Source organism: Anolis sagrei, chromosome 2 (genome assembly GCF_037176765.1).
Source record: "Anolis sagrei isolate rAnoSag1 chromosome 2, rAnoSag1.mat, whole genome shotgun sequence".
NCBI classification, from domain to species: Eukaryota; Metazoa; Chordata; class Lepidosauria; order Squamata; family Dactyloidae; genus Anolis; species Anolis sagrei.
The window spans coordinates 252,757,009-252,770,993 of record NC_090022.1 but is presented as its reverse complement, the minus strand read 5'-3'; the positions used below and the strand labels follow the sequence as shown (position 1 = coordinate 252,770,993).

General features: G+C 37.7%; 1 protein-coding gene across 1 annotated transcript in view; it reads left to right on the top strand.

Annotated features, from left to right (window-relative positions):
* Positions 1–13,985, top strand: part of LNPEP (leucyl and cystinyl aminopeptidase) — a 63,181-nt gene that overhangs the window by 18,558 nt on the left and 30,638 nt on the right. The window contains exons 2-5 of the mRNA XM_060761822.2: positions 5,195–6,035; positions 9,149–9,287; positions 12,273–12,404; positions 13,686–13,806. Of these exons, the coding sequence (XP_060617805.2) occupies positions 5,195–6,035; positions 9,149–9,287; positions 12,273–12,404; positions 13,686–13,806 (1,233 nt within the window). The remainder of the gene's footprint in view (positions 1–5,194; positions 6,036–9,148; positions 9,288–12,272; positions 12,405–13,685; positions 13,807–13,985) is intronic.

Sequence of the window (13,985 nt, the reverse complement as noted above, 5' to 3'; positions counted from 1 at the left end):
TACCTTTTTATATATTCTTCAGCATAAAGGGAGCATAAAGTTTTCTTAGGCAGGTTAGAACTGCTTGTCCTTGATGAGGAAGCAAATCACAGTCTCCTAAGAGTGACTCACAAATGTGCAACACTGAGGGTAATGACAAGTAGAAGTATTTCTAAAGTTTTCTAAAGATCTTGAAAGATTATGCAAATTTCTATCTGTTTTCTTTGGTTGTCCAAATAAAAAAGAAAAGTCAAGGTGAAACCAAGTGTTCTCATTCTAAAATTACTGACACTTTCCTCCATGTTTTTGTGCTTGCGTGTTCATTTGCTTTCAATACATTTTTAGATTGAAAAGGATCTTTGCATATCAGTTCCTAACACTGGTTATTCCTTGTCAGCATTTCTAAAATCATTCTGGTTCCACAAGTCAGGAGCCAGTCTTGACTTCAATCTTGCATGACTTTGGGCTAGATTTACAATTAACTTCTGGGAACTGTATTTAAATATTTCTTCTCATCATTGCTTTTTTCAGTTTCAGAAGCAAAATTGCTTTCTATACAATCTTGCTATTTAACCAACTTTCCTTTGAATTAATTCTCATCAAAGTCATTGTTTTGTCCCCAAAGAATAGGAGGTAGATGAGCAAGCCCTAGTTTTTGTCACTGATTTACAAACTTTGAAAATTCACTAAATGGTATAAGCAGAATCTGGCTACTTTAGAAGAATGAAAAAAAAGGAAAAAATAAATTTATCTTCTGTGAGGTGAGATATAAGAAATAAGTTAAAAGCTAAACAATGAAATAATTGTACCTGTCAGTAGTTAGAATATGCTAGAGTAAAATGACATTAAACAAGAAGATAAAGATATGAAGAATAAGTCTAATTATAGTAATAAAAAAAAGAGAGAGGGAAATCAAGTATGTGCTTTTGGTAATCATGAAATGCATATATCCCTAGTATTTACAGTCAATGGTGTATGCTATGGACATACAGTTCAGATGTTAATTGTTATCAATCATCTTCTCTGACTTACTGTAGAATAGCCATTCTTTACACAGTTTCTTAAAATACAAATAAAAGACTTGTGATTGTATAACTAGCAGATGGCAGTTTTTACTCTCCTTTCTATCTGTAATCAAGAACATTATACAATTTGATCAGTTGGATCAGAGTATTTAGAGGAGGGGCACCCTGTGCCAGGCAGCCTTCTGGACCAATGTTGGACTAGAGCAGACATGGGCAAACTTCAGCCCTCCAGGTGTTTTGGATTCCAGCTCCCACAATTTCTAACAGCTGGTAAGCTGTTAGGAATTTTGGGAGTTGAAGTCCAAAATGACGGGAGGGCCGAAGTTTGCCCATGCCTACTCTAGAGCCAGCAATTATTTTTTTCCATGTGTTAGGGACCACTGCTTTAAGTAGCGGTGCTCTAGACTAGGGCTTCTTAAACCTTTCTTCCTGAGAAATCTTTATGTGAGCCCAGGCATGTACACAGGTAGGTATAAAAACCAAACATTTACTGATAATAAATTAGCGTTTCACACGGCTTGCTAAACAGGTTTATTTTCCTATTTGTGGAGTACATCTAAAGTATTTTCTGCAGACTCAACTGTAAACACTGAATGTTGTTGTTAACAGATTTGTGTAAATAGGTGGCATTCAGAAATCTTTTACTGTTGCCAATTTTTTTTCATGACTCCAACATTGAACTAAGAGTTTGGGACCTGCAGTTTAAGAAGCAGTGCTCAGACTGTACTTTATGCCATTCCTCACTGTTGGCTGTAATGCGCAGGGATGATGGAAGTTGCATGTCAGCAACATTTGGAAGATCACATGGTTCTTACCCATGACTTACACTGTCTTAAAAAGGTCCATCCCACGAAAAATATTTTCTTCTCTTAAGTCCTGAAAAGGTTTTCATAAAATCGTATTTTAATGTTGCTACAATTTTATTCAGATATTGTTTAAGAAAGTGCAGAAAAATTCTGAGAGATTAAGTAATGCTTTTGTTTTGCTATACAGTATTTCCTGTCCCATTTGCCTCTATTATAAATCTTCCTCTTGAGTTGCCATCTTAATAGCTATTTTCAACATTTATATTTCTATAAAAATACTATACACTATTTGTATCATTTTTAAAAGGCCACTTGAGGAACATATATATCAAAATATAAGGTCCTTCAAGGAACATAGTGTTACCATTTGTTCAATAAGCTTTTCTCAACTGTGTTCCAGAATTGAAAATGCAGAGAAACACAGAGCCTGCTCCTATTTTTGAAAGCTGAAACATAAACTTACACTCTTTCTAAGAAGCATGGGTAATACTTCTAATATGATAGAAATCATAATTATAACAGAGTGGATCAATGAATGCGCAGTGAGCGGAAATAACCGAGTTGGAGAAGCTCTGATCAATAGGTTGATTCTCATATATAGTTTTTACATCCAGTAGTGCTGATTAGGTCCTATGTGTATGTGCCATTATGGGCATTTTTTGTTTGATTTTAGATTTAAAATTTGATTGGATATCTCTTGGTACTATTTTAAGTAGCTATACATGTCAGTGAAGCTATACAAAGCAGCCATAGTTGTGCAAGCTGTAAAAAGTAAAGTAAATGATAGTAAGTTGTACTCTTTTTCAGATACTTTTCATCCCACTCCTAATTCCATTTTGGACATTCTCAAGGAAATTAGTGAGACTAATATCTCAGTCTGGTATATGATTCCACCTCAAGACTTGTTGACTGTGATGAGGCTGAGATATTTTAACTTACGTAAAGTCAACCAGTGAATTTCCATGACTGATTGGGCATTCAAACCTTGGTCACCACAGTCATAGTCCAATGCTAAAACCATTACACTACTCTGGCTCTATAGATTTACTGCTATGAAAAGAGCTTGGAATTAAAGGCTACTAATATGCTGCCTGCCTATACCTGAACAGGATTAAGGCCTCATTGCAGAGATGGTTTGTACTTGGAGCAATTGTCTTCCATCTATATGTCTGAGATTGGCTTCGGTTTTTTTCTCATTAAGTTTCATTTGTTTATATCAATATTACCTCTGTTTATAGCTTGGAGGCTATGCCCAGATAGTGATGGTACAATGTCTCTAGAAGCAGATAACTCTCTCAACATTATAAATTCACTATCCATAACCCAATATGCAATCATTTAAGAAAGTTGTACTTTTAATAGATATCTGATAGGGCTTAGAAAGGGTAAATTAGAACAGCTACCCTACTGCATTAATGATAAAATATAGTGACACAGTTTCAAACATGAGAGTACAGCTCCATTCATTTCAGTGGAGAGGTAGCAATTCTACTGAGCCAAGAGATGACGAATTTGTTATGTGTATCAAGCTGAAACAGTGACTAAAACAGTCTTTGTCAACAGGAAAGATGTGGAGATATCAGATGTTTGTGCCCAGGAAGAACTCATAAGATTTGATACCAGATTGTCAAAACCACTACTACTTAGAGGAACTCAGTGTTACACTTCATCCACGTGGATAAAAAGCAACAATTTTTAATGACTTCCTGAGTATTTTCTTACTTTCTTATCTTTGGGGGAATAAAAAGGACTCAAGAGCCAAGGGAATTCTACATAGATGTGTACTTTTACAAGGTCTTTCACCTTATCAAGCTACACCTCCCATGATGTCATAGTATTGAGCCATGGCAGCTAAAGATTGTCCTATAGCAGTCCTATAGAAGTTTAGGCTGTTTGACCATCTTGCTGTATTATATAGTATACTACCCAGGCTGGCAGAGGCTGTCTAATGTTTTAGGCATGAAATTTTCTATTATTCTTTGTTTAGTTATCCTGTCAGAAGCAACTTAAGAATACAGTTATAATGTATAAAAAACCACAAACTTGGCATTATGCTAAATTTCCTTTGACCAGAAGCTGGCCACTTCAAGTGCCTCTAGTGTTGCTTTAAGAAGGTCCTCCATTGTGCATGGGGCAGAGCTCGGACTACATTGTAATAAGTGGTCTGTGGTTTGCTCTTCTCCACACTTGCATGTAGTGGACTCCACTTTGTAGCCCCATTTCTTAAGATTGGCTCTGCATCTCATGTTGCCAGTTCTGCAGTTGCCTTCCAAGTTGCCGAGCCTTCTATGTGCCCAGGAGGGATATTCTTATTCAGTATCGGCCATTGATTGAGGTTCTGTATTTTTTTCTGCCACTTTTGGACTCTTGCTTGCTGAGGTGTTCCTGTAAGTATCTCTTTAGATCTTAGGAAGCTGTTTCTTGATTTAAGTCGTTGGCATGCTGGCTGATATCCAAACAGAGGATGGGCTGGAGATGTCAATGCCTTTGGTCCTTTCACTGCTGGCTGCTATTTCCCGACGGATATCAGGTGGTTCGATACCGGCTGAACAGTATAATTTCTCCAGCGGTGTTGGGCGTAGACATCTTGTAATAATGCAGCATGTCTCATTAAGAGCCACAGCAATATTCACAATTTCCAAATGTGGTATAAGAACTTCAAACATGCCTAAGGAGGAGTTACAAATGCGTACTATCTTATCCTTAGGCATGTTTGAAGTTCTTATACCACATTTGGAAATTATGAATATTGTTGTTAATGCCATCAATATTGGTCTTTTTATAAATCCGGTGCTTAAAATGTGGTGCTTTTGTCAGAGCAAATATCACAGCACCTGTTATACCTCATCAAGGAAAAATTGTGCACCAGCTTGGAGCTGTAACCTTTGTGTGAGGCATTTTATGACAAGCCGTGTAGTGGCAAATTCAGATGTGCAGGGTTTGTTAGGTCATGAAACATTACTTTTCTGAATACAACATCCAGAATCCCTTAGCCAGCATAGTGTAATATTTACTTTTCAGAACTCCAAAACCTACATAAGTTTGTTCTAAATACAATTCGGTTAAATGGAGTTTATTTCCAAGCAAGTTCCATTGACCATACCATTGCAGTATAACTGAAAACTTACATTTCTGCTGTGAAACATGCACTGATATGTGCATATAGCATCAAGTTTTGTTCAACTTGGTAGTTCTTGTGGGTACAGTAATATGGAAGTTCACATCAAGGCTACAAGCCTGTGCTTGCTTTTGTGAGAGTAAGCTCTGTGTTATTGTGGGTGATTGTTCCTTAGAAATCAAAAGTCGTTTTTTTGTGCTTGACAGAACACATTCACTCATGTTCCTCACTCATGTTTAATGATATGTTCCTTTTGTGTTTCTTAGATCGAATCCAGTTACCTAGGAATATGATTGAAAACAGCATGTTTGAGGAAGAACCTGATGTAGTTGACTTGGCTAAAGAACATAATTTGCACCCGCTGGAGCCTGATGAAGTGGAGTATGAGCCAAGGAGTTCTCGGCTTCTTGTACGTGGACTTGGAGATCATGAAATGGATGAGGATGAAGAGGATTATGAATCATCATCAGCTAAACTTCTGGGAATGTCTTTTATGAACAGAAGCACTGGCCTACGTAATAACTCAGGGGGTTACAGACAGAGTTCTGATGGATCATGTTCTGCACCTTCTGCAAGGACCACAGTGATTTGTGCTGTTGTTCTTGTGATTGCTGTCTCAGTAATAATGGCAATCTATCTTCTTCCCAAATGTACCTTTACCAAAGAAGGTTGTCATAAGAGGAACCACACAACAGAAGATATATATCCTTTGGCAACAAATGGGGAGCCCTTTCCGTGGGCAAATTTTAGACTTCCAGGTTCTGTTGTGCCCATACATTATGATGTTGTTTTGGAGCCAAATCTAAATACTATGACATTCAAAGGTTCTGTTCAGATAACTGTGAAAGTTCATCAGGTGACTTGGCATATTATACTTCATAGTTCAAAACTTAATATTACCAAGGCAACCATTGCTTCATCAGGTTCAACCCTGCCTAAACCAGTTGAACATCTGGAATATCCATTGAATGACCAGATTGCAATTTTGGCTCCAGAGGCTCTTCTTGTAGGACAAGAGTATAACATCAGCATGGAATATTCTTCTAATTTATCAGACACATATTATGGTTTCTATAAAATTGCCTTCAAAGATAGCAATTCAACAAGGTAAGCTTGGAAAATTATTGTTGTTTTTATTTGGAGTAAATCCACATGCATGTAATATGTAAAGAAAATCTGTTTGAATGAAGCCGTATCTTGGTTGAATGTTTTCTTCACTCATTTAGCATCAGACCTCTCCTGGAGATCTGTACTAAAATAGCCATTTCCCTCAACATTGCAAAAGAATGTAGCTCAGTTAAAAAATAAATCTACACCATTTGTTAATATTGTCCCTACTGTTGTCTGTTAAAGCATCTCAACAATAAAATAAACTATTATTCTTTAAAATCCACACAACTATTCCTTTTCCCAGAAATTCCTTTCACTTGAATTTGTTTCCAGATTCTTGTTTCTTTGGCCCATTCAATTTCAATGTTGAGTGCATCTGTATATGGAAGGAATCCTGTGTTGTAACACAGATTTATCCCACAGAGCTTCCTGTGGTCCTGGAGGGGATAAGTGTGGTCTTCCAGATGCTGTTGGACTGCAGCTCGCATTAGCTCTAGCCAGCAGAGCCAATGGTAAAGGAAGCTGGGAGCTGCAATCCTGCAAAACCTAGTAAACCACAATTGGTCAGCTGTGTTACAGAGTCTGTGATACAGATTGCTTGGGATACCAATGTCTCTGCAGTTGTGCAGAGCAGCTGGGGCTCCTAAACACATACCTAGGAAAGGCAGATTTCAGGAAGTCAAGCCCAGTGCTTCCTCTCACTGAATATTTCCTGAGAGAACGATTGACTAAAAGGAATAGTGGACTATTCAACATTGGTTCCTTAAGTCCAACATTGTACCCAAGCTCTTTCTTGGCCTTTTGCTGGGGTTCCATTTTGCAAATGTTCTCCTTGTGTTTCTGGAAAGAGTATCCATCCAACACTCTCCTTCATCTGGTTTTCCCCAAAGCAAAATCTGGTTACAGAAAAGCACATGACACCCTCTGCTATTAACTCACATGATCTTTCCAGTGGAGACCAGGCTGCTTGAAACCAGGGCAACCCTATGAATAGACAACATGGTGAATTCTGATAACCTGTTTTACTTGACTGTGTTTTACTCATAAAAAGGGTTATTAAAAACAGGCTAATAAGCAGTTTCTAATAGCAAAACATTATGGGCAAGGTTTCATTTTTCCTTTGCAGGCTCAATATATTCCATCTTAGCTATGAGGAACAGAAACCCCCTTTCTTCATGGTCAGGACTGAAGCCATTCAAGCTAGCAAAAGAGACAGAGTTTTCTGTGTCTCCTTCTCCAGCCCATTCACTATTTTTAACAAAAATTCTATGCACTCACATGTTACTGCATGCATGTGGTGTATTACAGCCAGTAATATTATAACATGTTCTGTCCAGTGTTGTTGCCAGCAGTGGTTTGGTCTTACATTCATTTCAAACAGTGCCGTAGTCATGCTCACTGTTATATCATTGGTATGGATATCTTTTCATTGCATGCTGTCATAATGTTTATGGGAAAATGTGTTGGGAAAGAATATGTAAAGAGTTTAATGTGACAGCTGCATGAGAGATGATGAAAAATCTGTTTGCTTCATGTCATTAGTATGTCAATCTAGAATGCTTCCTATCGCTATCTCGTTGTGGTAATGGCCAATTTTAGGACACCCACTTTGTTCTACCTTGCCCTCTTCTATAGTTTTCAACATTTACCTGTTAGAAAGATGAGTGCTATAATGGTTTTTTATACCAATTTCCTATTATTGGTAACTTTCTTGAGTTTTCCCAACTTTTCATTGTCAATGACAGTTTTCTACAACCTGATGTGCTATAATGTGCATTAGCATCCGATGTACTACTAGTTCAATGCTAGCACTGGTTCTGGCTAGGATGGGGGAAATTCCATTCCTAAATCTATTTTTTCCATACTCTCTGTCCAGAATACCTGAAGGATGCAAGGTTGAGCAAGCTAACCTAGAACAAAAAGCACAATGCTGTACCTTTTTGAAGTAGACACTAATTCTGAGCAATTTAGATGTCCATGTCAGAACAATTTTCCCCCTTCCTGCCTATGTTTTATCAGAACTTATTGAGCTGTGGAAACATTTCATACTTCAATACTATGACATTCAAAACTGGAGATGGCAGTGTATGTTTTTTTCTCTGTGGTGGCCCCTTGGTTCTGGAACTGGAGATGGCAGTGTATGTGTTTTTTTCTGTGGTGGTCCCTCGGCTCTCTTCCTAGGAAGATCAGACAGCCCCCCACTCTCTCCATTTTCCACAAGGAATTAAAAACTTGGTTGTTCCATTGTGCCTTTGCTTAGCCGGTTCACTTGAGAATTATCCTGACCTTATCTAAGCTCCTGCACTTTAGTTGGCCCCTTTCCTGTACTTATGACACTTTAGTGGCCAAGGGCATTACCCTGGCAACCCAGCCCTCTGACTATTGCACTCTCCCTCTGTTCTCCCAAGGAATCATTGCACTTACTCTGAGCCCAAACCCAGTTTCAAATTGGCCAGCCAGGGTATTGTTTTATGATGTTAATTGATTTTAATGTTTTTATTATTTGTTGTTATTGATTGTTTTTACTGTGTCCGTTTTATTTGTAATCCTTGGGCTTGTCCCTCTGTAAGCCGCCCCAAGTCCCTTTGGGGAGATGGAGGTGGGGTATAAAAATAAAGTTGTTGTTGTTGTGTTGTTGTTGTTGTTGTTATTATTGTTATTATTATTGCTTAAGAGGCTTTGAGCAAAACCAAATGCCAAATCCAAAATGTAAATTAGAATGTTTGTGTCACATTTTAACATTTGGCTAGCTTAATACTTAAGAAAAACAGATGTGTGTCAATTGCAATAAAACTGAATAGTGTCTAAAACTGCAACAGATGTGAATTGGCTTAGAGTAGGTATAATGGTGACCTGGAAAACTTTATAAAGCATCACATGTACTAAAATTATATGAAGAAGAACAAATACCTGGAGTAATTTCAAATAGGCTATTTGTATGCCTAGTGTGCTATTAACATATTTACAGTTTTAAAGACTTTCTGGAACAGTAATAAGCCTTTCCTCTAAATATTTTTTTCAACTGCTTTGAATGTATAACAACCTTAAAAAAATCATAATATAAATTACATTTCTAGCATTAAACACTATATTTTTTCTGTTTTTATCAGGTGGCTTGCAGCAACTCAATTTGAACCCCTGGCAGCAAGATCAGCATTTCCATGCTTTGATGAACCAGCATTCAAAGCCACTTTTCAAATCAAAGTCAAGAGGGAAAAGCAATACTCTACTCTGTCAAATATGCCAAAGGTAAAATTCTGTACCCTTATTTAAATTGGTGTGGGGATGGGACAGGGTTGGACATCCTATTATGCTATAGTGTGTAGTAATACTACTGCTACTACTATTGTACTTTTTATTTGTTATCTGCCTCCTCTCATTGCTCAAGGTGGGTTACAGCACAGTTAAAATACATAGCTAAAACAAAGGTTCATAAAATAAATAGATTAAAAACATGGAACAAAGATTAAAATACAAATACTAACAAAATGAAAATTTAAAATTCATGGTTTAAAATTGATTAGGTAGGCCCTGTTGGAAGACATCTAGAGTTTTGGAGTTGGGTGCCATCTCTACCCAGATGACACAGAACTCTACTACTCTTTTCCACCTCATTCCAAGGAAGCTCCTCAGATCCTGGACCAGTACCTGGCAGTTTTGATGGACTGGATGAGGCCCAATAAGCTGAGGCTTAATCCAGACAAGACAAAGGTCCTCCTGGTCAGTTGTGAGGCTGATCAGGGTATAGGTGGCAACCTGTGCTCAATGGGGTTACATTCCCCCTGAGGACACAGGTCTGCAATCTGGGTGTTTTCCTGGACTCATCACTAATGCTTGAAGCACAGGTATTGGCTGGGAGGGCATTTTGCACAGTTAAAACTGGTGTGTCAGCTGCAACAGTACCTCGAGAAGCCTGACTTAGCCACTGTGGTCCACACATTAGTTACATCCAGAATAGACTATTGTAATGCTTTCTACATAGGGCTGCCTTTGACAACAGCTCAGAAACTGCAATTAGTACAAAAGTCGTCTGCCAGATTACTAACTGGGGCTAGCTATAGGGAGCATACCACGTCTCTATTAAAGCAGCTACACTGGCTTCCGACTAGTTTCCGGGTCCAATGACCTGCAGGCTTGACTGTGCTTTAGAAATGTTAAACTCTTCATTTTATCAATTGCTGTTGTCCTTTGTATTCAGTTAATTTATTGTTCTGGTGCTATGTAATTTTATTCCTTTGTGGCACCTTGAGTGCTTTTGTGAGCTGCCCCGAGTCCATTCAGGGAGATGGGGCAGGGTATAAATAAAGATTATTATTACTATTACTATTACTATTATTATTATTCTATTGTATTTTAAATGAAATTTAAATTTAAATTCAAGTGTAACGGTCATATGTTTTGCCACATAATTGGATAAACTTTTTGATTGGTGGAAAACTCACTATCGTGATGAAGTGCTCAGGCTTTATCTTCTACATTAATGTGGAGAAAATATAAACATGTGGGCATTGCCTAATGAATGTTTAGTAGGCAAAAGACTATAAGAAAAGCCTTGTTGGATCAGATAAAAATATCACCGTGGAGATCTGGCTTAATGGTTTGGATGTTGGACTAGGAGAATTAGGTTTGAATCCTGGCTTAGCCATGGAAACCCATGGGCTGGCCTTTGGAAGTCAAACTCTCTCAGCCAGAGAGGAAGACAAAAGCAAACCTTCTCTGAATAAAACTTGCCAATAAAACCTGATGATAGGATCCCCATTAGTCAGAGTTGACTTGAAGTCACATGACAATAGCAACAAATTTAGTATCCCACAGTGGCCAGCTCCACGTGTTTGTGAAGTGCTCAATATTCAAGCCTGGACAAGTCATATAACTAAATTTTGTTTACAGTCCACCTTGAGGGGAAGGGCCACCTAATTACTTCTGGTTTGCATAAAGCCAGACATAATTAGGTAGGCTGACACTGACCCTTGGACCGTCACTGAATGGTACTAAACTTGAAATTATATTCCAAAGCTAGTGTTGTGCTACAGTCAATCGGTGTGGGTGGGTAGATAAGACAATTAAATTTTAACTGATGGCTACTTACTACAAAAGTTTCTATGCTTTTCTGGCAATCCTGCGAAACAAGGCGTTTTGTGTTCTTGAGAACGACTGAGACTAGGTACTGTTTGTGCACTGGGAGAGGCACCTAGTGTTCATCAAATTCAATGTCTCACCCTATCAAGTGGTAAAAGGTTCACTCAGAGGTCGTGGTTGCAAAATGCCACGATTTCAAATAGGGGCCGTTTTTTTAAACACCCTATATATCATCTATGGAGCCGGAATTAACATTATTGTTACCATAAATTCAAGGTGTTTGGTGATAGAAACACTGGAGATGGGAGGGAATGGTAGCTTCAGGGTGAAACTTTAAGCTAACAAAATAAAAAATGTTATTTTGATAATGATTTCCTACCTACCCATAACTAGCAGGAGGATTTGTTGATTTTTTCCCCTCTTAATTATAGCCTCATTTTTTTTTGTAATTATAGCCTTATGTGTTTTAAAAGCTGCTTGCCCATGGCTGTATTTCTTTTCATTATTCTGAAGGTTTGAGCCATTCTTCTTCAGTACAGGATAATGTTTATTGAGACGGTCCACTAAGATCAAAATCATGCAATGTATCATTGTTAACTTCAATTTTCATTTATTAACCTTCAACTTTCAGAATCTCCCATTACTGCTTATATTGCTAGGGCTTCTGGAATTACTAGATAGGAAAAACGGAAAAATTGGGGAAAAAACGGAAAAATTGGGGGAAAACAATTAGAAAAAGGGGGAGGGGGGTGGAGTCTCTAGAAGCAAAAGTCTCAAAAATCTTTCATTAAGGTCTTCATGTTATACAGTTTGAATACCGTGTAATATATAGATTATTTATCATCAGAAAAGAACATATTCTACACACTGGCCTTCTCATCTCTAGGAATTATAGTCCCAAATTCTTTAGATGGCTACAGTTGCTCAGATGTGGACTTCATGATATTAATTGCAAGCTGTTAGGCAGTGCAAGTGTAGGAAGCCTCAACATCTTACACCATACATTCTGTATATTAGGATACATATATCTATATATCTTTGCATTAGTTTATTTTCTGAGCATCAATATAGGCTGATGCTGTGGTTCTGTCTTGTTCCATGGTCTTTAGGCTTCTATTTACCAATTAAGCACCAGTGTCGCATTTGTCTTTCCAGAAAGCAATAAAACCACTGACAGATGAATTGGTTCAAGATGAATTTTCTGTCAGTTTGAAAATGAGCACTTATCTAGTAGCTGTCATTGTCGGAAATTTGGCAAATGTCAGTAAGGAAACAAGTGGAATTTTGGTAAGTATACTTCTAACTTACTTACTTTTTCCTTCCTTGTTATTTTTCTGACACAACATTGTGGTGTATTTCCTTAGTATATAGGTTAAACAGTGTTCCCTAGTTTTTGTGAGCAAATCATCAGGTGTTGATTGTAGTTTTCTTATCTGGATTAAGCAGAATCAAAGCATTCTATAAGGAGCCCCCAGTGGCGCAATGGGTTAAACCCTTGTGCTAGCGGGACTGAAGACCGACAGGTCGCAGGTTCTAATCCAGGGAGAGTGCGGATGAGCTCCCTCTGTCAGCTCCAGCTCCCCATTCGGAGACATGAGCAAAGCCTCCCACAAGGATTGTAAAACATCAAAAACATCTGGGCGTCTCCTGGGCAACATCCTTGCAGACAGCCAATTCTCTCACACCAGAAACAGCTTGAGTCTCAAGTCGCTCCTGACACAAAAAAAGGAGTTCTGTAAATGCTCATTTTACCAATATAAAATTATTTCAAAAGGCTCTCAGAGTCCAGTGGAACCAGTTATGCCATACACAGGATTTGCACTCTTGCAGGAGATATATTGTGGGGTGGATTCTATTGGTAAGGCCAAGAATCTATTGCTTCTTTATAGTTCTGTTGTTTCCCACTTTTCTCCTTTTGGGAGGGGAATATTTGTTTTCACCCTTTTTAATGCTTTGTAAAATGTTTTCATTAGAAGAGAGAAACAAGAATCATTTATTTCTGGTTTTAATCAGTTATTTCTGTTGTTTAGCACAGAACTGTAATGAAGATGTATTAACCTTGTAGAAGCTGCTCCTTTTTTAACAGAAACTAATTATTCAGAAATCTTGTAGCATAGATGTAGGGTTGTATATCATTGTATTACTTGTTAAACAAGTGATTGGGAGAGATATGTAAGTAGCATGTTGCGATCCCTGTATCCATGTTTCAACACCTACCCCCATGGATACCTGAAACTATGGATAATAGGAAACCCTGTTGTTGTTGGTTTTTTTTATCATACATGGGCTGAAAATGAAAGAGAATTTTATTGGAGGATCTAGAGCAGCCCACAAACGCTTTTTTTCAGAGTGGGTAAGTCAAACTGGATATCGAATCTGATTAAGGGTGTTGTACTGTACTATACTGTCCATTGTAGAATGCGAAACCAGTTCTCTTTGAACTACTTCACAAATGTAATCATGTTCATTACATTAATAAATCTCTAACATGTACAGTGTTCTCATTTAAACAATATAGATTACATTGTGTCTTCCTCTAACTTGCAACCATCTTTCCTGCTGTGATAGGTATCAATCTATGCTGTGCCACAGAAATCAGTACACACTAAATATGCTTTGGATAAAACAGTGAAACTACTTGAATTTTACCAGAAGTATTTTAATATAACATACCCTCTTCAAAAATTAGGTAAGATGTTTTATGTTATTTTCTTATGTGATTGTCTGACATGCTACAAACATCCATTATGTTATAGTATTTAAACTTTTTTAAGGGAAAGATTATATGCAGTGCACGTAATCTTTTTCCCCTACATCTTTTCTGGCAGAAATAATTGTCTTAAAGTCTGTAGGCCATACTTCTTTGAT